At 41.2% G+C, this 23718-nt stretch overlaps 1 protein-coding gene across 1 annotated transcript in view; it reads right to left on the bottom strand.

Moving 5' to 3' along the window:
• SYCP2L (synaptonemal complex protein 2 like) overlaps positions 1-23718 on the bottom strand; it is a 331807-nt gene that overhangs the window by 46725 nt on the left and 261364 nt on the right. Inside the window, 2 exon segments of the mRNA XM_030210982.1 lie at positions 4152-4246; positions 4866-5005. Of these exon segments, the coding sequence (XP_030066842.1) occupies positions 4152-4246; positions 4866-5005 (235 nt within the window).

The raw sequence follows: 23718 nt of genomic DNA, 5'->3' as shown, positions 1-23718 counted from the left end.
CAAAGACTGTTTTGGTCTTTTCTCAGCAGTAATGTTGTTTATATAGTACACAGGGTTTGGTTTATTTTTCTCTTATTTTTTTGAGTTAGATCTTCTTTAGACTTCCTTTACTTCTGCCACTTTGCCATCCAATGGGTAATGTTTGCTGTGGTTATTTTGACTTTCCATATCAGAAACTGCAGGATGCCTTTGTCATTTCCTTATGTAACATTAATATATAATAGGAAAGTTTTTAGACTTCTGTTTTTGGTGCTATTTTTTAGTCACATATATTTTCAACTTTTTCTGCTTTGTTGACTTGATTTATACTTTACCAATCTGAGGAGCCCTTTTATAAAGGCAAGCTGAAAAATGGCCTGCAGTAGTGTAAACACGTGCTTTGGGCGAACGCAGAATCATTTTTCAGCGAACCTGTAAAAAATGCCTTTTTAAAATTTTTGCCAAAAATAGATGTGTGGCAAAATGTAAATTGCTGTATGTCCATTTTGGGTCTGAGACCTTACTGCCAACCATTGACCTAGTGGTAAGGTCTCACACGGTAACCGGGAGGTAACGGTCTACGCGTGTAAAATGCCGATTACCATCCGGGCACCACAAAATAAAAATACTTTCCAGCATGAACCGGACGCACGTCAAAAATGAAATTACCGCAAGGGCCACGTGGTAACTCAAAATTGACGTATGTTGGACACGCATAGGCACCTACGCGGCTTAGTAAAAGGGTCCCTGAGAGAGTACAGTTTATAGTCTGTACAGGTTAGTTTTCCCTCAATTTGTTTTTCATTTTTTTTCTTTTTTTCTTTTAAGTTTCCCCTCTTTTTCCACTTGGACCTGTGCTCATGCTTGTACACAATATTTTAGTGTCATTATTCACAATATTTTCACAATTTTCCATAAGCTCTGTGGTTATAAATTTCTTCACCTCTTTTTTCTTATTACTCTTGTTTTATATTTATTTTTAATGGTTCTATTAGATTTTTATTAGAGTTCTATTTTAGATTTGTATTTATGTAACATCATATACACTATGTATTGTATATATGTGGATACTGTGACTCCTAAAGCAGGTATTTTTTCCGAAAAACAGGACCGTGTTGAGTTCAGTGTATCTGGTTTCTCAATAAATATCTACTTTAATTGACCTTTGGAGTTGTGCCTGATTTGATCGCCCTATGTCCATTCCCTACTTCTTTGGATGGTTTGATGCTTTGTAGGGAATCATTCCTTGATTCGTCAGGTGTTAGTTGATATTGACACCACTATACATGTTGCCAGATAGAAATGAGATAAATTGAGAACAAGAAGAATGCTGCAGTAGATTCTACAATACGCAGCACAGGAAGCTGAGCTCAGGGAGACTGAACTCAGGGAAGCTCTAAAAACTCAGGTTAGAATCTGAAAACATACACTTGAGTAAGGACCTGTACTTAATTCCACCTGAAAGGTGGCTAAAACTAAGGCAAAGGTGGTAGGCAGTTCCAGATTGCCCATCTGTCTAGGAACCAAAGGATAATATTAGGACACTGTGCTACTGACCCATAAGCCCTCTTCTGGGGTGTCCTACACAGCCGAAGTAAGTACTTGTATGGACTACTGAATGGGAAAGCTATTGAATGCTAATGCATCACTTCTAGGATTAGAACCCCAGTTAAAATCAGCTTGTGGCTCCTAGAAAAAAAGAATATTTGGGATTTCTGGAAAATTAGTGATAAGAAAAGAAATAGAAGCTCTTGTTTCTGAAAAGACAGATTGCATATACAATCCCTTCACTCGGTGAGCTTCTATGGTTTCCACTGGGTTGCCAGGGATCCAGCTTTGAGAGAAGATTCAGCCTGGAATAAGCCATACATAAAAACCTTTTAGATTTTCAGACTTGTAGCAAGTTTAAGTGTGGTTGCTTAAATGATAATTAAATTGGAGCAACCTCACCAGCTGAAGGAATTTATTATATCCTGAGATCTCTCAGGACAGCATAATAGATTAGGCCAAATTGTGAAAGAAAACAAATGCCTGCTTCCAGGTATTCCTCAACATTGGCAGACGGAATTGGATGATTTAACAGAACCTTCAAAATGCATCTGGTAAAACTGAAAAAGTAAAAAGTACTGCTGGAGACTGGGTCTCACAGCTGCAGTAGTTTCAGAATAAGGTGCTTACTAACTGCTGAAATTCAAAACGGTAACATTCTTGCACATTTCCACAAGCACCTCAGCACTAACTGACTGCTGAAAAAAATGTTGGTTTCGCACCAAGAAATAAGGGGATAGCTTGTTTCTAAGCTCTCTGCACACTGGGTGCTGAGAAAAAAAAAACCCTTTGTGATACTAAGCTTACAGCTCAGAAAAGAAAGAATGGGCACACTCAGCTAGGTCCTCTGCTGATAACTTCCAAAGAATCACCCTGTAGTAGCTCAAGGTGAGTTACATTCAGGTACTCTGGATATTTCTCTGTCCCAGAAGGGCTCACAATCTAAGTTTGTACCTGAGGCAATGGAGGGTTAAGTGACTTGCCCAAGATCACAGGGAGCAGCAGTGGGATTTGAACCGGCCACCTCTGGATTTCAAGACCAGCGCTCTAGCTATACCCCAGCTCCATTCAAAATGAAGAAAAGGCTGCTCACTTACCCCTGCAGAAGAAATCTCTGCAGATTACTGATAATTATGCCACAACCATAAATTCTTCTCAGTACTGAAGAAAAACTCTCCTCTCATAGTAACATAGTAAATGATGGCAGATAAAGACCTATACAGTCCACCCAGTCTGCCCAACAAGATAAACTCATTTTACATGGTATGTGATACTTTATATGTATACCCGAGTTTGATTTATCCTTGCCTTTCTCAGGGCTCAGACCGTAGAAGTCTGCCCAGTACTGTTCTTGTACTAAGTTCTGAAGCTAACATTGAAGCCCCTTAAAATGTACACTCCAGCCCATCCCAAAGGCACAATGCGGCAGGAGGGGAGAAGGACAAGAGTGACTCCTCTGAGCTATACACCAGCTCCATTCAAAATTATCCTTTTATTTGGAGTTCTGACCTTAACAGGTACCCCCTCAGCTCAACTTAAGTTTCCCAACTGGCTCAGAAGCTGTCCCAATGACCAGTTCAGGAGCTACACAGTTAGCCTATCACTATCTGCTGGAGACAGAGAAAAACTGAAGGTTAAAGCTGCACAGTGACTTTATCAGGTAGATCTCAGAATTCTAGAATCTCTGTCTCCACATATTCTGGCTGATAGGTACAACCCACACAGGTTCTGGACTGGTCTGTTAATGATGCTAACAAATTATAATTTCAAAAATCAACAGATGAGTTCGGTTTAAATCTAGACAGCAAATAATGCCAGATTCTGAGCTTGTTTGGTTCATTTCAGTAGTTGTCAGCATTAGTGATGTCATCTTCAGTACATGTGTACTCCCTAACGGGTGCTAGATTTAGTGTGCATGCTCAACTATCTTTATCCCTGATCAACCTATAATCATTCTGTGAACCAGCACAAAGCAACTGGGCTGACACTGTTCCTCTTGGATGACAAAAAGATTTTTTTAAAATTACCTGGTCTTTATATACATTTCTTACAGTTGATTAAGAGGCATGTGCTTTCTATATTTCCTGATTCTTTAGAGCAGTGTCATGGACCATCAGCAAATTTTCTGTATGATCATGGTAAAATTACAGTCAGAGACTTCTCTAAAAAATAAATATGACCACTAAAACACGTAAGCAGGCCAGAGTCCTATCCATAATCATAATATTTATTTATCTGATTTGTACCCCACAGTTTCCCAACAGTGTCAGGCTCAATGTGGCTTACAATGCACCACAGAGGCAGGCGCCAATGCAGTAAAATGAAGCTAATACAGCAAACCTACAAGAGATAATGGGGAAGAATAGGAATGGATGGAAGGAGAGGGCAAAATTTGAGGGAAGAGGGCAGGGGGATATGTCCAAATGTCTCTAGATCAGTGTGCTTCCAGCAGTAGAATTTACTACAAGGAAGCCATTTATCTCAGCTTCCTTCTTAAAGAGTTTAAACTACTTTAAAATATTTTTTTTTAATTAGATTTTTTAAAATTAGAAAACATACATTTTCTTTTATTTAAAAAGTTGTTTAAAAAAAAGCTAGCAAAAAGTACTTAAATATTTCCTCACCTGCACTGATGAATCCCGCTTAATAATGTGGACATTTGCTGTTCAGATACTTTTAACGCATTTTGTGCATGTAATTCCATCTTCTTGTACCTGGACTAAGCCACAAATAAATTTTATTAATGCTTCAATAAACATGTCTGTCTGGGTTTGATATACAACACTTATTCAAATAATAGGTACCACTACATACATGAGAAATCTGTATGTTAGTCTTAGCTTACACACTAGCTGTAAATATTTAACATAGTTAGTTACACTTAATCATGGTCATCATGATCCATTTCAGCCAGGAATCAAAAGTTAGAGCTACATTTTAGGGATCATGATATGAAGTTAACAAGAGAGAGGCTCAGACAAAACTCTCTCTCGGAAAGCGTATTAGATACCTTGTAAATCCTAACAGCAGAAGTAGTAGAAACTGCAACATGATTGGGACAAATAAAGCACAATGGTAAGAGAGGTAGGGAGTGGTTGGTACAAGTCTTAACATCCAGTAGAACAAGCACCCCATAAGAAGCAAAAACACAAGTCAATGAAAGAGAAATAAAAAAGGCAGTCATAACAAGAACGTTTCATTAAAATATGTCACCTTTGGCTCCTAAAGAATGTTACTTTTTGATGACAAGAGACTTTTTCCAAAGCAGTACAATTTAGAACTAATGCACAGAAAACACATGAAATCTGCAGAAATAATGAGTATGATGTCATATCTACCCAGAATTTCCTCTTGAGGTCTTTAGTAAAGTGTTCAAACACAGCAATGATACTGGAATCGCTGGGTTCCTCTTCTTGATCGTCATCGTAAAAGACGTCATCGAGTTCTGCTGAGTTCATCTCTGCAGCAGAAGAAAGCTCTGGAGAAACAGAAAATATGTTTTTCAACAAGTTTTTCTGATTTACTTATGATAATTTAGTGAGCAGGTAAGAAAAATAAAAGATCCCATCTTCATAAATACTAACTAAAAATGACTGAAGTACATTACTCAATATATGATTCTTTGCAGGTTTTGATACCATTATTTACATAAAAACATAATAGAAGCCATATTAGCTCACACCAATGGTCTATCCAGTCCAGTACCCTGCTTCCAACAGTGGCCAATCCAGGTCACAAGTACCTGACAGAAACTCAAATAGTAGCAACATTCCAGGCTACCAATCCCAGGGCAAGCAGTGGCTTCTCCATATCTATCTCAATAGATATGGAGGAGGAGTGGCCTAGTGGTTAGGGTGGTGGACTTTGGTCCTGGGGAACTGAGGAACTGAGTTAGATTCCCACTTCAGGCACAGGCAGCTCCTTGTGACCATGGGCAAGTCACTTAACCCTCTATTGCCCCATGTAAGTAAGCTGCATTGAGCCTGCCATGAGTGGGAAAGCGTGGGGTACAAATGTAACAAAAAAAAAAAAATAGACTATGAACCTTTCCACTATGAACTTGTCCAAACCTTTTTTAAACCCAAATATGCTAACCGCTGTTACCACATCCTCTGGCAATGAGTTCCAGAGATTAACTATTGTCTGAGTGAAAAATAAAAACAGTTCTTCCTATTTGTTTTAAAAGTATTTCCATGTAACATCATTGAATGTCCCCTAGTCTTTGTACTTTTTGAAAGACAAAAAAACAAACAAACAAAAAAAATGTACTTTTACCTGTCCTTTACCACTCAGGATTTTGTAGACCTCAATCATATCTCCCCTCGGCCATCTTTTTTTGTTGCTCTTTGAACCTTTTCTAATTCTATGTCTTTTTTGAGATGCATTCAATTCTGGTCACCGTAACATTCAAGGTAAGGTTGCACCATAGAATGGTATAGAGGCATTATATTATTCCTAGTCTTATTTACCATCCCTTTCCTCAGGACCAGTCTTAGGGCAAGGCGACCGAGGCGACCGCATAGGGCCCCGCGCGCCTAAGGTCGCCCCGCCCGCCACTCCCCCCCCCCCCCGACGATCGATCGCTGTTCTGTTCCTACCTTTAAAAAAAAATTTGAGAAGCGACGATTAGCAGGCAGCGCCTCACGTCTGCCCTGCTAGTAAAAATCTCCTGCACGTCGTCGGGCCTTCCCGCATTGAGTCCCGCCCTCCTCAATGCGGAAAGGCCCGACGACGTGCAGGAGATTTTTACTAGCAGGGCAGACGCGAGGCACTGCCTGCTACTCGGCGCTTCTCAAATTTTTTTAAAGTTAGTGGGTGGCAGAAGGAGAACAGAGTTGGTAGGTGGGTCGGGGAGGGGACTCAGATGGGAGAAGGGTGTGGGATGGGGGTTCTCAGTTGGGGGGAGGGGGTAAGGGGGACTCAGATGGGAGAAGGGTGTGGGATGGGGTTCTCAGATGGGGGAGGGGGTAAGGGGAACTCGGATGGGAGAAGGGTGTGGGATGGGGGTTCTCAGATGGGGAGGGGGTAAGGGGAACTCAGATGGGAGAAGGCTGAGGGGTGGGGATTCTCAGATGGCAGAAGGGTGTGGGATGGGGGTTCTCAGATGGGAGAAGGGCTGGAACTGGGGTTTGAGAAGGGGCCATATGGGAAATGGGGGCCATGCATGGGGCTTGTGGGAGAATGGTTCTGGGGCTGAAAAGGGGGGGCCCTAATACAAGGCATGTGGATGAAGGGGACTGGAACTGGGGGCTGAAAAGGAGGGTAGGTGGGATAAGGGGGCTAGTACTGGGACTGGAGGCTGAAAAGGGGCAGGGGCTGAAACTGTGGGTACTGGGGGCTGAAAAGGAGATAGGGAGAAGTGGCTGGGGCTGAAGCTTGGGACTGGTGAGGGAAAAGGGTGGGGACTGGGGTTGAAACTGGGGGCTGAAAAGGGAACAAGGAGAAGTGGCTGGGGGCTGAAAAAAGGGACAGAGAGAGGGGCAGATCCTGGATGGAAGGGGGAGCGAGAGGGAGGGCAGACCCGGATGGATGGGAGAGGGAGAGCAAATAGTGGATTGAAAGGGCAGAGAGAAAGGGCAGACATTGGATGGAAGGGATAGAAAGGGCAGATAATGAATGGAAGGGGGAGAGGGCAGACAGGGGCAGATGGTGGATGGAAGGGGCAGAGATAGAGGGAAGATGTGGATGGAAGGGGCAGGGAGAGAGGGCAGACATTGGATGGAGGGGACAGCAGAGAGGGCAGACACTGGATGGTAGCGAGAGAACGAAGACAGATGCTGGGTGGAAGGAAGACAGTGAAAAGAAGATGAGGAAAGCAGAAACCAGAGACAACAAACTGTAAATAAAATATATTTTTTTATTTTTTTGCTTTAGGATAAAGTAGTATTGTAGCTGTGTTAATAAATGTTTATAATAGAACGTGTAAACAAGGTAATCTTTTTATTGGACTAATTTTAATACATTTTGGCTAACTTTTGGAGAACAAAACCCCCCTTCCTCAGGTCAGGATAGGATACTGTAACAGTACTATACTGTATTGACCTGAGGAAGGATGTTTTGGCCTCTGAAAGCTAAATGTGTGCCTTGTAGCGCTATAGAAATGCTAAATAGTAAATGTAGTAGTCCAATAAAATGGTATTTTATTTTCTATATTTATTTTATTTCTATTTGCTAATTTTTAAAGTGGTGATTGATATTTGTTAGTTTTTTTCAAATTTACATCTGCTGTCTTTATATTTTGCACAGTACTAGGGGACATTTTCCGTTTCTGGGTGTTGAATTGTATGCAGAGTCTGGCATCTTGGGGGTTCAGTTTAATTTTTGTCTAAATAGAAAGTTTAAATATTACTACTTATTCTATAGTGGATTAGGGTGTATCTGTGTTTGTGAAAAATACATGGTTTTCAGTTGGCATTGACTGTGCAGGATCGACAAGCCCTGGAGCTGGGGGCCTTGGAGCTCAGAGGGAGGGGTGGCCGGCCCTGCAGCTATTGTGGGGGCGGAGCTAGGGTGGGGCCCCATAAAATTGGTCTGCATAGGGCCCCACACTTGCTAGACCGGCCCTGCCTTTCCTAATAATTCCTAGCATCCTGTTTGCTTTGGCATATTGTCTATAATGACACCTAGATCTTTTCTTGGGTGCCGACTCCTGATGGAACTTAGCATCAGGTAACTATGATTCAGCTTATTCATCCCAATGTACATAATTTGCATTTGTCCGCATTAAATTTCATCTGAAATTTGGATGCCCAATTTTCCAGTTTCCTAAGATCTTCCTGCAATTTTTAACAGTCCGAATAAATTTGCAGATGATACAAATCAATTCAATAACCTCATGTGTTATGATTTCTAGATTTGTAAATGTTAAATAGCACCAGTCCCAGTACAGATCCTTGTGGCACTCCACTATTCACCTTCACCCACTGACAAAAAAATGGCCATTTAACCCTATCCTCTATTAACAACCAATTTCTAACCTTCAACAGAGCATGGCCTCCTGTCCCATGACTAATTTTCTCATTCAACTCTCATGAGGAACTTTGTCAATAGACTTTCAGAAATCTGAATACACTACACATCAACCAGCTCACCTTTATCGACATGTTTATTCACACCTTCCAAAAAACGAACCAAATTGGTGAGGCAAGAGTTCTTTTGGCTGAATTCTTGCAGAGTCTATCCCATTAAACCTCATTTGTCTATGTGTTCTGTAATTTTATTCTTTATAATAGTTTCCACTATTTTGCCCAGGACTGAAATCAGGCTTACCAGTATGATTTCCCAGATCACCATTGGACCACTTTAAAAATCATCATTACACTGGGTACCTTCCAATCTTCAAGTATTATGGACAATTTTAACAACAGGTTACAGATCACTAAGAGCAGATCAGCAATTTCATGTTTGAGTTCTTTCAGTACCCTAAGGTGCATGCCCATCCAGTCCAAGTGATTTACTACTCTTTAATTGGTCGATTTGGCTTAGTAAATACGTGGAATGTATCTGATCTGGGCTTCCAAGATGGTATTTTTAAATAACATCCATGCCTGATTTTATGTTCTAACCCTTGAAGCCGATCCTTTTAGCTCCTTTTTTTTCTCATTTTATCATAGTCCTCTTTTCGAAAACTAAGTGCTGCTACAGTAGATCCAACTGCCTCTCTCAGAGACTTCTTTGCTCCTAATGAACCTGAAAATAAGTTTTATTATTAATTTTTTTTCTTCTATGGCAAGCTTCTTTTCTTATTACCTTTTGCCTTCCTTATCAATGCTTTGCATCTAACTTGCGAGTAGTTCTGCTATTTTCTGCTGTGTTCATTTGGATTCTTTTTTCATTTTTGGAAAGATGTTCTTTTGGCTATAATAGATCTTTCACCTCACCTTTTCTACCATGTCAGTTGTCTAACCTTCCTCCTACTTTTTTTTTTCATATATGGAATACATCTGGTCTGGCCTTCCAAAATGTTTTTTTTTATGAACACATGCACAATGGATCAAAACTCAAGCTTCTCAGCTGTTTCTTTTATGTCTCCCTCCCCATTTTCCTCATTTTAAGGTAGTTGCACTTTTGAAGGTTAAATGCTAATGCAGGAGATTTCCTCAGCATCTTCAATCCAGTCATTACATTAAATTTGATCATGTTATTTATTGATATTACCAAGTGGCACTCTCAAGCCAAGTCCTGCATTCAACTAAGGACTAGATTTAAAATAGCTCCCCCTCTTGACAGTGCCTGTGCCAGCTGCTCCAAGAAATGGTCATTTATTTTACCTAGAACTTTCCCTTCATTCATTAAACTTTTCCCTCTCTTTAAATACTTTTTATTGTACTTTTAACTTCCAGCATATACAAAACAAACAAGTTTCCACGGTTACAGTCGCAGGGACAAATGTTATCTGAGTTGTAAAACCATGACATACATACCACTTGTACATTCGCCACAGCTTTGATCTTGCTATCCTTGTTCCTCAAAACTTATTCATGTACTACTACTTATTTCTATAGCGCTACTAGATGTACGCTGCACACTTGAACATGAAGAGACAGTCCCTGCTCGACAGAGCTTACAATCTAATTAGGACAGACAAACGGGACAAACAAGAGATTAGGGAATATTAAGGTGAGGATGATAAAATAAGGGTTCTGAACAAGTGAATAAGGGTTAGGAGTTAAAAGCAGCACCAAAAAGGTGGGCTTTTAGCTTAGATTTGAAGACGGCCAGAGTTGGAGCTTGACGTACCGGCTCAGGAAGTCTATTCCAGGCATAGGGTGCAGCAAGATAAAAGGAACGGAGTCTGGAGTTAGCGGTGGAGCAGAAGGGTGCAGATAAGAGAGATTTACCCAGTGAACGAAGTTCCCGGGGAAGAATGTAGGGAGAGATGAGAGTGGAGAGGTACTGAGGAGCTGCAGAGTGAATGCACTTATAGGTCAATAAGAGGACTTTGAACTGTATGCGGAAACGGATAGGAAGCCAGTGAAATGACTTGAGGAGAGGGCTAATATGAGAATAATGACCCTGGTGGAATATTAGTCATGCAGCAGAATTTTGAACAGATTGAAGAGGAGAGAAATGTTTAAGTGGGAGACCTGTGAGAAGCAAGTTGCAATAGTCTAAGCAAGAGGTGATAAGAGCATGGATGAGGGTTCTGGTAGTGTGCTCAGAAAGGAAAGGGCGAATTTTGCTGATATTATAGAGAAAGAAACGACAGGTTTTAGCAGTATGCTGAATATGTGCACAGAAGGAGAGGGAGGAGTCGAAGATGACCCCAAGGTTACGAGCTGATGAGACAGGAAGGATAAGAGTGTTATCCACAGAAATAGAGAATGGGGGAGGAGGAGAGGTTGGTTTAGGGGGAAACATAAGAAGCTCAGTCTTGGTGATGTTTAGTTTCAGATGGCGCTGAGACATCCAGGCAGCAATGTCAGACAGGCAGGCTGATACTTTGGCCTGGGTTTCAGCTGAGATTTCTGATGTGGAGAGGTAGATCTGGGAGTCATCAGCGTAAAGATGATACTGAAAACCAAGGGATGAGATCAGAGTACCAAGGGAAGAAGTATAGATGGAGAAGAGAAGAGGTCCCAGGACAGATCCCTGAGGTACACCAGCTGACAGTGGGATAGAAGTAGAAGAGGATCCACTAGAGTATACACTAAAGGTATGCTGGGAGAGAGAAGAAAAAACCAGGAAAAAACAGAGCCCTGAAATCCATGTGAGGACAGCGTATCAAGGAGCAGGCTAGGATCAACGGTGTCAAAAGCAGCAGATAGATCGAGAAGGATGAGGATAGAATAGAGACCTTTGGAACTGGCTAAGAACAGATCATTGGAGACTTTAGCAAGCGTTGTGTCAGTTGAATGAAGTGGGTGAAAGCCAGATTGAAGTGGATCAAGAATAGCTTGAGATGAAAGAAAGTCAAGGCAACAGCGGTGAACAGTGTTGGAATGTAATTGTATTTTACATGCATTGCCTGTCACCTATTATTTCTCTGTGATTACTCTGTGACCTCTGATGTGAATTACTTAGAGAGGTCACATAGCTATGCAACTTCCTGTGGGGGATAGATGCAGCACATGCAGCACATGGAGCACATGGAGCTCATGATCTCTCCTAACCTGAGAGGATCTATGGTGGTGTGAGCATCCATTACCATCTAAGCACATGGAAGGAGCTGATAATACAAATGTATAGTAATATGTATATATAAGCCTGTCTGATTATAATCTAACTGCAAACTGTGAGTAAACAGATGTTTTGTTACTTCAACTTTAAAGTGACTCAGCAGTGAATTATTCAGGGGTGAATGAGAGAGAGATGAAGAAAGAAATTAACATTTCTAAAGCTGAAGCTGTGTGTACTAAAATCTGCTAATTATTTACTACAAATAATCCAACAAAAGGGTTATGGGCCCAGGGCTCAGGAATTGAAAAAGAAGAGAAATATTACCAGGCAGAAAAAAAAGCACACATTTTTCTCTTAAGTCTTAAAGGAAAGATTCAGTCTGTCTCTCTCTCCCCCCACACAGCAGACAGAAGGCTAAGAAAATGGCTGAGGGAAGAAATTCACCATTGTTCTATTCTCTCAAGGTGCCTAGATTAACTGAGTTTAATTATCAGCAGTGGGAATTAAGATTCATATGTCTCCTTCGAGCAAAAGGATTACATATATGCTTAGACCAAGACAGAACAGCTGAAAATATGGCTGAATGGGACAATGCAAACTATTATGTGAAGTGCATGCTTTTGGAAGCTCTCTCAGAGAAACAAGCCATATTAGTGGAGGGAAAAGATACACCAAAGGACATTCTATATAAACTGAGAACTATGTATGCAACTACATATGCAAAGCAGCAACCAATTTGGCTGGCAGAGTTGAATGAAACCAAATTAAGGGATAAAAGTAAATGTAATGATCACATTATGCATCTTATGTCTTCATTTCAAAAGCTAGAACTTTCTGGAATTCCCATGTGTGATGCATTGAAAAGAGCATTTCTTTTTACCTCACTATCAAAGAAGTTTGATGTTTTTAGGTCTGTAAATGAGGCCATTGAAGGGCAATCTTTTGAACAGACAACATCAAAACTAAGGCAGGAATGCATAATAAATGATTCTGAGGAGATGTGTTCTCAAAGTCAGTCAGAGAGAAATGAAACAAATTTCTTGGCAAAGAACAGAGGAAGGCGGAGCTATGGGAAAACTCCACCCAAGGGCAAGCTGATTTGCTACTCATGTGGAAAGGAGGGACATGTATCTAAATGGTGTAAGGAAACACAAAACACTCCCTCTAGCTCACCTAAGCCAATGGAACTAAAGAATTTTCAAACCAGGAAATGTATGAAGGACAAAGATAAACACAAGGGCTTTCTAATGGCAGAAAAATCTTTGACTATGGTAAATAATAATTCAAATGAAAGTACTTGGATTTTGGATTCGGGGAGCACATGCCATTTAACCAATTGTAAGGATTTCTTTCAGGAAATGTGTCCAGAGGAAGGTATTCTTAAAACTGCAAACGCAGGGACTGCTAAGATCCAAGCAAAAGGTATTAGATTCTTAAAATGCAAAGTGTCTAATGAAGTTAAAGAAATTCCTGTAAGTGATGTCTTGTATATTCCCCAAGCAGTTTGCAATATGCTTAGTGTATCTACATTAGATAAGAAGGGATTTGTGATTCATTTTGAAAATAGTAAGTGCACAATCTCTAAAAATGATGAAGTGTATGCTGAAGCTTTTATGCATAATGATGTTTATAAGCTGAACATTTCAGGTGAAGCCTCACATATGGCGCAAGTAAGGAAGAATGATGGTAAATGTAGTCTGGAAATCTGGCATCGCCGCCTGGGACATCGTGATTCTAAGGTGATCCAGGATCTTTACAGTAAGCAACTGGCCACCGGCATTCAGATAAGTGCAGATGCTGGTAAAATGGAGAAATGCATAGACTGTGTTACTCAAAAAGGTGTGAGACCCTCATTTCCTGCATACACAGGAAATAGGAGTAATAAAGTGCTGGACTTAATACACAGTGACTTATGTGGACCGTTTAATATCCCATCATTGGGAAATAACAGATTTGTGCTAATATTCTTGGATGATTTCTCTAGATATTGTGTGGCCTATTTGCTGAAAGAGAAAAGTCAAGTCACAGACATGCTGAAGAAATACGTAGCCATGGTGAGCAATAAATTTGAAAGAAAACCAAAGGTTCTTCAGACCGACAATGGTGGTGAGTTCACTTCACAAAGCATGCGCACATTTCTAGAACAAGAAGGCATTCAACATATCACAACAGTAGCTTATACACCAGAGCAAAATTCTGTTGCAGAGAGAAAATTTAGGTCACTTGTGGAAATGACCAGATGTATGCTGTCAGATAGCAATCTCCCTAAAAGACTATGGGGGGAAGCCATTCTCACAGCAGTGTACCTACAAAACAGAATGCCAACTAAAGGCGCTGAGCGCACACCACATGAGACATGGCATGGTAGGAAGCCAAACCTGTCACACATAAGAACATTTGGAAGTACAGCATATGCTCATATACCAAAGCAAAGAAGGCATAAGCTGGATTCCACAACAGAAAGGGGCATTTTAGTTGGCTATGCTCCAGGACACAAAGGATATAGAATTTTGAATCTGAAAACTGGCATTGTTGGCATAAGACATGTTACATATTTTGATGAAAACAAAAGGGTTGATAAAGGCTGGATTATCCCAGATGAGCCTTATCATCCAGAATATGAAACTAGAACCATAATAGACATGCCAGTGTATATAAATGCCATACCAAGGCAGATGTCTGAAAGCAACTCATCTGTATCTAACGAGGAACAGGCAGAGGAAGCAGACACAGAAAGGATCATTGAAGAAGACAGTACAGTTGGAGAAGGGGAATCAATTGGAGAAGGACTCTCAGATTTAGAGGATGCAGAAAGGTCGGACCAACCTGTAGTCAGACGCTCATCCAGGGAAAACAAAGGTGTTCCACCCCCAAGACTGTCTTACTTAACAAAGTCAGCAGAAGCTCAAGAGCCCTTAACATGGGATGAGATTGAGAAAATGCCAGCAGAAGAAGCTGCTGAATGGCATAAAGCTGCACAAGAAGAAATTGATGCATTGGATAAAAATAATACTTGGATTCTTACAAAATTACCTCCTGGCAAGAAAGCTATAGGATGCAAATGGGTATTCAAGTTAAAAAGGAATGCACAAGGAAAAGTGGAAAGGTATAAAGCCAGATTAGTGGCAAAGGGATATCTTCAAAAATATGGAGAAGATTTTGATGAAGTGTTTGCACCTGTAGTGAAACACACGACAATCAGAACACTTCTGAGCATTGCAGTCTCAAAAGGCATGCAAGTCAACCACATTGATGTGAAAACAGCATTTCTTCACGGAGATATAACTGAAGACTTGTACATGGAACAGCCAACAGGTTTCATAAATACAAAACAAAGACAGCTAGTGTGTAAATTAAACAAAGGTCTTTATGGATTAAAGCAAAGTGCAAAATGTTGGAATGATAAATTGCATGAAATATTGACAAATTTAGGATTTAAGCAAGGTGAAGCAGATAAATGCTTGTACACTAGGTGCAGAAATGGACAATATACATACATTTTAGCTTTTGTTGATGATCTGCTCATTGCAAGCAAAAGTGAGCAAGAGTACAAGGACATTGTAAAGTGTTTAAACCTAAATGTTGAGATAAAAGAACTTGGTAATGTGTCATACTATCTTGGTATAGAAATTGAGAAACAAAATGATGGTTCTTATCTTCTAAGCCAGAAGCAGAAAATAAATGAGCTTATTGAAAGTTTAGGTATGCAAGATGCCCAAGTTGTAAGCACTCCCATGATCACTGATTTTCTGAAGGATGAAACAGTAAGAGAACCTTTACCAGATAACATCCAATATAGATCAGCCATAGGTAAGCTTTTATATCTAGCTACCACATACAGGGCTGATATAGCAAATGCAGTAGGAATTTTGAGCAGAAGGGTCAGCTCACCTACCAAATCAGATTGGACTGCAGTTAAAAGGATGGTAAGGTATTTAAAGGGTACCATTGATTGTAAATTAAAGATTTCAGCCAATAGTAATCCAAAACTAATATGTTACTGTGATTCAGATTGGGCAGGGGATCATTCTGATTATAAATCCACAAGTGGATATGTGTTTATGTATGGAAATGTACAAATTTCATGGGCCAGTCATAAACAAAGTATTGTGAGTCTGTCTTCTACAGAAGCTGAATATGTGGCCGTATCGGAAGCGTGCAGAGAACTGATGTGGATTGAAAAACTTTTGCTGGATTTTGGAATAGCTGAAAAGAGACCAATCCAGATAATGGAAGATAATCAGAGCTGCATCCGACTGTCACAGAATGACAAGGTTCAGTCACGTACCAAGCACATCGCAACGAAATACCACAACGTGCGAGAGTTGGCAAAAGAAGGGGTCATCAGTCTACACTATTGTCACACAAGTGATATGACAGCTGACATCATGACCAAACCGTTACCCAGAGAACATTTTGTGAATCTGCGTATAAAGCTTGGACTTTGTATGAATAAATAATTGCATGACAGTTATGCATGAGAAGGGGTTTGTTGGAATGTAATTGTATTTTACATGCATTGCCTGTCACCTATTATTTCTCTGTGATTACTCTGTGACCTCTGATGTGAATTACTTAGAGAGGTCACATAGCTATGCAACTTCCTGTGGGGGATAGATGCAGCACATGCAGCACATGGAGCACATGGAGCTCATGATCTCTCCTAACCTGAGAGGATCTATGGTGGTGTGAGCATCCATTACCATCTAAGCACATGGAAGGAGCTGATAATACAAATGTATAGTAATATGTATATATAAGCCTGTCTGATTATAATCTAACTGCAAACTGTGAGTAAACAGATGTTTTGTTACTTCAACTTTAAAGTGACTCAGCAGTGAATTATTCAGGGGTGAATGAGAGAGAGATGAAGAAAGAAATTAACATTTCTAAAGCTGAAGCTGTGTGTACTAAAATCTGCTAATTATTTACTACAAATAATCCAACAAACAGCACGTTCAAGTATCTTGGATAGGAAAGGGAGGAGGGAGATGGGGCGATAGTTGGAAGGACAGGTAGGGTCCAATGAAGGTTTTTTTTTTAAGGAGTGGTGTGACTATGGCATGTTTGAAAGCATCAGGAACAGTTGCAGTGGACAGTGAAAGATTGAGGATATGACAGATAAACGGGATGACAGTAAGAGAGAGAGTGTTAAGTAGATGGGTGGGAATAGGATCAGAGGAACAGGTAGTTAGTTTCGAGGAGGAAAGAAGATGTGTAGTTTCCTCTTCAGTGATTTCAGAAAAGGAAGAAAAGGAGGCAGGGGTTGGAGGGTTGAGAGAATGGACTAAGGGAAGAAGAGGTGGAGGTGACCTGGTTGAGAATTCAAGTTTAATCTTGTGAACCTTATCATGAAAGAACTCAGCCAGAGTCTGGAGAGAAAGTGAAGGGGGGGGGGGGGGGGGGGGTTGGAGGTGAAGGCACTTTGAGGAGAGAGTTCAGTGTGGCAAAGAGACGACAAGGGTTTGAGCCAAGAGAATTAGTCAACTGGATGTAATAGTCCTGTTTGGCAAGTAAAAGAGCAGACTGGAAGGAGGTCAGCAAGAATTTGAAATGTATGAAGTCAGCATGGACACGGGATTCAGCCAAAGGCATTTGGCAGAGCGGGCACAGGAACGTAGGTAGCAGATTCTAGAGGTCAGCCAAGGTTGGGGTTTGGTACGTTTTACAGAACGGGGAATGAGAGAAGCGAGAGTATCCAGAGCAGAGGAGAGAATAATATTATAGGAAGAGACAGCCTCATTGACAGACTTGGATAACATAGTGGTAGAGAAGAGATTTGAAACATTGGAGGACAGAGTAGAAGGGTCAATAGCCTGAAGAGTCCTACATGTATTGGTTAAGATTGGACGGGATTGGGGAGGAGGGTGTTTAAGTGTGAAAGTTATCAGATGATGGTCAGAGAGGGGAAGAGTTGAGGCACAGAAGCTGGAGAGTGAGCAGTTAGTGGAGAGGATAAGATCAAGACAGTGGCCGTTCTGGTGAGTGGGGGCAGTGGAGCACAGTTGAAGATTGAAAGAGGATGTTAAAGGAAGAAACTGCGAAGCATAAGAGTCAGCGGGATCATTAGCATGAATGTTAAAATCCTCAAGAATGAGGGAAGGAGATGAAGGTTCAAGAAAGAAGGAAAGCCAAGCATCAAAGTCAGTGAGAAAGGAAGAAAGGGACTTATCAGGGGGTCGATAAATGACTGCTACTCGGAGAGGCAGAGGAGCAAATAGACGGTTGGAGTGGACTTCGAAGGAAGAAAAACAGTGAGACTGAGGTGGAAGAAGAGGTTGAAATCTACAGGCGGGTGAAAGTAGTAGCGCAACACCACCTCCACGGCCAACTGGGCGAGGAGTATGGGAGAAAAGATAACCTCCATGGCATAGGGCTGCAACTGAAGCAGAGTCTTCAGGGTAAAGCCAAGTTTCAGTTAGGGAAAGCAGATGGAGAGTACGAGAGATAAAGAGGTCACGGATGTAGGACAAACTTTTATGTTATTATTTATTATCCCCCTCCCCCATCCACTTCATGTTCTACTGCATTATGAGAATGTCCTGTGATTTCTTCAGGACAGTCTCCTCCTCCCCATCCCCCCTCGCCCCGTACAACCTTCCCCTCTCATCCCATCAGAGCTCATGTCTCACCTCTTTACTTCCCCTCCTTATCAGATACGTGCTAAACATTGTTGAAATCTATCCCACTCCCTTTTGTGCTGTAAAAGCCCCTCCCTGTGATATGTTATAAGGCATTCCATCTGTATCAACTGTCCCAGCTTGCACTTCCAGAATCGGGGGATCCATTTTCTTCCAATGCAGCGCTATAAGACACTTAGCCACTGCCAACCCATCAGTTTACCCTTTTCCCAAGAGTCCCTCTCATTATGTAAACCCAAGAGGCAAACTGAGGGACTACACACTAAAGATGTTCCCAACATAATTACTAATGCTTTCATAACTTCCTGCCAGAACGGGACTATCCAGGGGCAGGACCACCATATATGTAGGAATGTACCCGTTTGAGACCTACACCTCCAACAAATGTCAGATGTACTAGGCTATATCCGCTTCAGCCGATCAGGTGTATAATACCATCAGGTAAGGACCTTAAGCATTTTATTATTATTTGTAGCATTTGTATCTCACATTTTCCCACCGATTTGCAGGCTCAATGTGGCTTACATTTGCCGTAATGGCGGTTGCCATTTCCGGGTAGCAGAATACAAAAGTCGTTGCATTAAGGTGCATACATACATGGTAAAGAAGAATACATTGTGGTAGTGCATATTGATTCCTGCATGATAGATAGGATTGTAACATACATTAGGTCGACTGTAGAGAAATCATATTCAACATAAGGGTTAAAGTGAAAGAGGTTAGTCAGTCAAGTGATAAGAGTTCGATTTTTCTAGTTCATGTGTAGTCTCATTATTTAGTATTGAGGATGAATGTTATTGGTATGCCTTCTTGAATAGATCAGTTTTCAGTAGCCTTCGGAAGATAGTTAAATCTTGCGTTGTTTTTATGGCCTTCGGTAATGCGTTCCATAGTTGCGTGCAAATGTAGGAGAAACTGGTTGCGTATGTGGATTTATATTTTAATCCTTTGCAGTTAGGGTAGTGGAGATTGAGGAATGAGCGTGCTGATCTTTTTGCGTTCCTAGAAGGCAAGTCTATAAGATCTGACATGTAGGCTGGTGCTTCCCCGTGAACGATTTTGTGGACCAGGGTGCAAACTTTGAATGCAATACGTTCTTTTAATGGGAGCCAGTGCTGTTTTTCTCTTAGGGGTTTGGCGCGTTCTTATTTCGCTTTTCCAAATATGAGTCTGGCTGCTGTATTTTGAGCGGTTTGAAGCTTCTTGATTTGTTCTTTGCATCCGGCATAGATGGCATTACAGTAATTTAGATGGCTTAGTACCATTGATTGTACTAGGCTTCAGAATACTTCCCTTGGGAAGAAAGGTTTGATCCTTTTAAGTTTCCACATTGAGTAGAACATTTTCTTTGCTGTATTTTTTGCATGGTCTTCAAATGTAAGATTTCGGTCATTGCGACTCCCAGAATTTTCAGGCTGTCTGAGACCGGAAGGGTGTAGTCTGGGGTGTTTATTGTATTGGTTTTGTTTGTGTTATATTGTGAGGATAAGATGAGACATTGTGTCTTTTCTGCGTTTAGCTTTAGTTGGAATGCATCCGCCCATGAGTTCATTATATGTAGGCTGTGCTCAATTTCATTTGTGATTTCGGTTATGTCTTGTTTGAACGGGATGTATATCGTGACATCATCTGCATAGATGAACGGGTTAAGTCCTTGGTTGGATAGCGATTTGGCTAGAGGTGTCATCATTAGGTTAAAAAGGATTGGTGAGAGTGGTGATCCTTGTGGTACTCCGCATTCAGGTTTCCACGGTGTTGACGTTTTTGAGTTCGAAATCACTTGATATGTTCTTGCTGTTAGGAAGCCTTTAAACCAGTTTAGTATGTTACCTCCAATCCCGAAGTAGTCTAGGATGTTTTGAATATCTGGTGGATAACCATGTTGAACGCGCTGGACATGTCAAATTGCAGGAGCAGTATATTGTTCCCGTTTGCAATCAATTGTTTGAATTTGGTTATGAGGGTGGTTATCACTGTTTCAGTGCTGTGGTTGGATCGAAATCCTGACTGTGATTCATGTAGTATTGTGAATTTGTTTAGGTAGTTAGTAAGTTGTTTGGTTACCATGCTTTTCATTAGTTTGTCTATCAGGGGGATGGATGCTACTGGTCGGTAGTTGGATGTGTCATTTAATTTTTTCTTTAAGTCTTTGGGTATGGGTGTAAGTAATATATTTCCTTTGTCCTTGGGGAAGAATCCGTGTTGTAGCATGTAGTTCAGGTGTAATGTAAGGTCTGTTATGAAGCGTTTGGGGGCGGACCTTATTAGGTTAGAGGGACAAATATCCAGTTTGGAGTGTTTTTTGAAAAATTTGTTGATTGCTTGAGTGATGGTTTCCTCAGTTAGTAGACTGAAGTTGTTCCAGGTTCGATCTGCTGGGTATTCCCCGGGAGTTGGGTCCAGGCATTCCATAAATTTTTTGTGATCGTTGGAATTGAGTGGTAGCGTGGATCGAAGTTTTATGATTTTCTCGTTGAAGTATTTGGCAAGTTTGTCTGCTGATGGGGTGTCTGTGCTGTCTGTGGTAACCAGTGTGGTATCAATTAGTTTATTCACGAGTTGGTAGAGTTTATGTGCATCTTTGTAGTCTGGTCCTATTTTGGTTTTGTAGTATGCTTTTTTTCTTTGTCTTATTGAATATTTGTATTTTCTTTGCATTTGTTTCCATGCATTAAGTGTATGTTCGTCTTTCATTTTTTTCCATGCTCGCTCAAGTCTCCTAACATGTGTTTTTAGTGATTTCAGTTCTTCGTTGAACCATGGTATTGAGTTTTGTGTCTTCGTGTAGTCCTTTTTTGTACTGGTGCAATTTTGTCTAGCGTATTCCTGCATCTGTCGTCCCAGTGTAGCAGATAGTGTTTGTACTCTGTTTGTGCTGTCCATTCATTATTGAAGAACTGTTGCCAGAATGTTATAGGGTCAATTTGGCCTCTCGTAGTGTAGGTTGTTGGTTCTTGCCTGATGTGAGTACCTTTTTTTCCGCCACTGTAAGGTGAGGTTTAGTTTATAGTGGTCTGACCATGGTATCTCTGTCCATTTTGTTTCTGTTAGTTTAAGGTTTAAGTCTGTGGATAGTTTGTGTGTGATGAGGTCAATTGTGTGTCCTTTGGCGTGAGTGGCTTGCATGTTAGACCACCTAAGGTCCCATAGCTAAAGAAGTCTTTGCATTCGAATACAGTGGTTGTATTTTGGTCTTCTAGGTGTATGTTTATATCCCCAATTATGAGTATATTGGAGTTAGATACACAGGTGTTCGATATGAAATCCATGAACTGTGTTTGGCATTCTTGCCAGTTACCTGGTGGTCTGTAAAACAAGACAACGTTTAAGTTATCAAGTAAGGCGGTATGGTTGATTCTAACGGAAGCGATTTCAAGTTTAGGTGTAATAGACTCGGCAGTTGTTGTTACATTAAAGTGAGATCTGTATATTAATGCTATGCCTCCTCCTCTTTTTTCTTTCCTTGTCCAATGGGTAATTTTGTAGCCTGGGGGGCAGAAATCCAAAATTATGGGGTCTTTGTGGTCATGGATCCAGGTTTCACTGATGATTAGTAGGTCGAGATTTTCTGCTGTGATCCAGTCTGTTATAGTTATTGTTTTATTGACTACTGATCTAGCGTTTGTGTATCCCGCTAGAATTTGTTGGTATGGATTCATGTTTGATGACATGTGGATTTTTATTAGTTGTCATTCCTTTGTTTTAGTATGACCTTTATTTTTCTTCTTTTGTGGTTGTCCGGACGTTGGTGTTTTTTCCTTTGTTTGGATTCTTATCCATTTGATAAGGTGTTTTGTGTTCAATCAATCTGTGGTGTGTGTGTAATGTGGATATCATGTTTTCAGTTAGTGGATAGGTTGGAGTTGTGAAAGTTAATGTTAAGGAATGAATTAGTAAGATCAAATTGATGATATTCATTTAGATTTAATTTCTTGTTGTTTCTTATTGTTGTTTCTTTTTTGGGTGTATGTGGAATAGTAGTGAGTCTATCTAGTCCTCTGTAAGCAATTAAGTCAATTTGGTTAATCTCTATTTCTACTACCCCTAAGCCACCGTCATCCAGTATACTCGGGCCAAAGCGTGTAGACCTATAAGCTGCTGCAAGGAGGTTTAATAGACTGGAGTGTAAGCCATTAGTGTAGTTTCTATTTCCCTCACAGCCATCATTGGTGTTCATTCAAAGAACAGCAAATAAGTCTATGATTTGCTGCATCCACGTTTTCATTCTATGTTGCTTGTTCATCTACAGCAATTCTGTTTTTGTCAGATTGCTTTTGCTGGATTGCTGCAATCAATCGATTCGAGGGCATTCCGGCCCCGCTGCCGTGCTGTTCCCTTCTCACCTTTCCTCTCCATCGCTGCACACACCTGGATTGTGGATCGATCGTGCTGCAATCGATCGATTCGAGGGCGCTCTGGCATCGCTGCCGCCCTGTTCCCGTTTCGCTGCCATACTGTTTCCATCTCGCCTCTCCTCCCCGTCGCTGTATTCGACTGGATCGTGGATGGCGCCCGCTCCATGACGCTCCCGCCTAACCCTGGTCTACTTCCTCTGACACCCCCCGATCGACCGGCACATTCACCGCCTGATCCTTCACATGGCAGTTGCTGCAGGTGAGTGCTACTGGTCCTTCTGGGGACTGGGGTACAGCTGAGCGAGCAGAAAGCAGGCTGCCACTGGGGTCAGGGCCCAGATCTCGTTTGGCAATGCAGGGGGTAAGGGCTGGGGCTTGGCTAGCGCCGGTCCAGGTGAGGTTGCCCACAGATCTTCCGGCTTCGGTCTGCCTTGGTCGTCCTGCACCAACACACACTGAAGCTTTTTGAACCTCACCACAAACTGTTTCCCATTGTTGGCCAGAAAATCTGCAATTTAAATCTGTCTCTCAAGTCCCTTAGAAGCTAAATGGTTTGGGATCCCAGCCCCTAATATATCTATATTTTTAATTTATTTATAGCGTTTATATCCCACATATTCCCACCCAAGGGCGGGCTCAATGTGGCTTACAGGAATTTACAGAAAGCATACATCAAGTGTACAACAAACAGTCAATGGCATTGTAGTGAAAGAGGCTAGTAAGTAATAGCAGAGGTGGGGAAATGTGGAAAGAGAAATGGAATTCAATAGGCAGTGGTGCAGGGCGGGTCAGGAGCGTAAACTTTCCCGAATAAGAATTTCTTAAGGTGTTTTTTTAAAGGTTGGATGATCAGGGGTGATTTTCACAAATTTAGGTAGACCATTCCACAGTTGTGTGCTAATGTAGGAAAAGGTGGAAGCGCAGGTGGTTTTATACTTGAGGCCTCTGTAGATTGGGTAATGCAGATTTAGGTACAAGCGAGCTGATCTGTGAGAGTTACAAGGTGGTAAGCTGACAAGGGTGTCCATATACGCTGGGGCCTCTCCATAGAGAATTTTATGCACCAGTGTGCAAAT

This window comes from Microcaecilia unicolor, chromosome 1 (genome assembly GCF_901765095.1).
Source record: "Microcaecilia unicolor chromosome 1, aMicUni1.1, whole genome shotgun sequence".
NCBI classification, from domain to species: Eukaryota; Metazoa; Chordata; class Amphibia; order Gymnophiona; family Siphonopidae; genus Microcaecilia; species Microcaecilia unicolor.
Note: the sequence above shows the minus strand (reverse complement) of the source record. Positions and strands in the feature narration are given on the sequence as shown.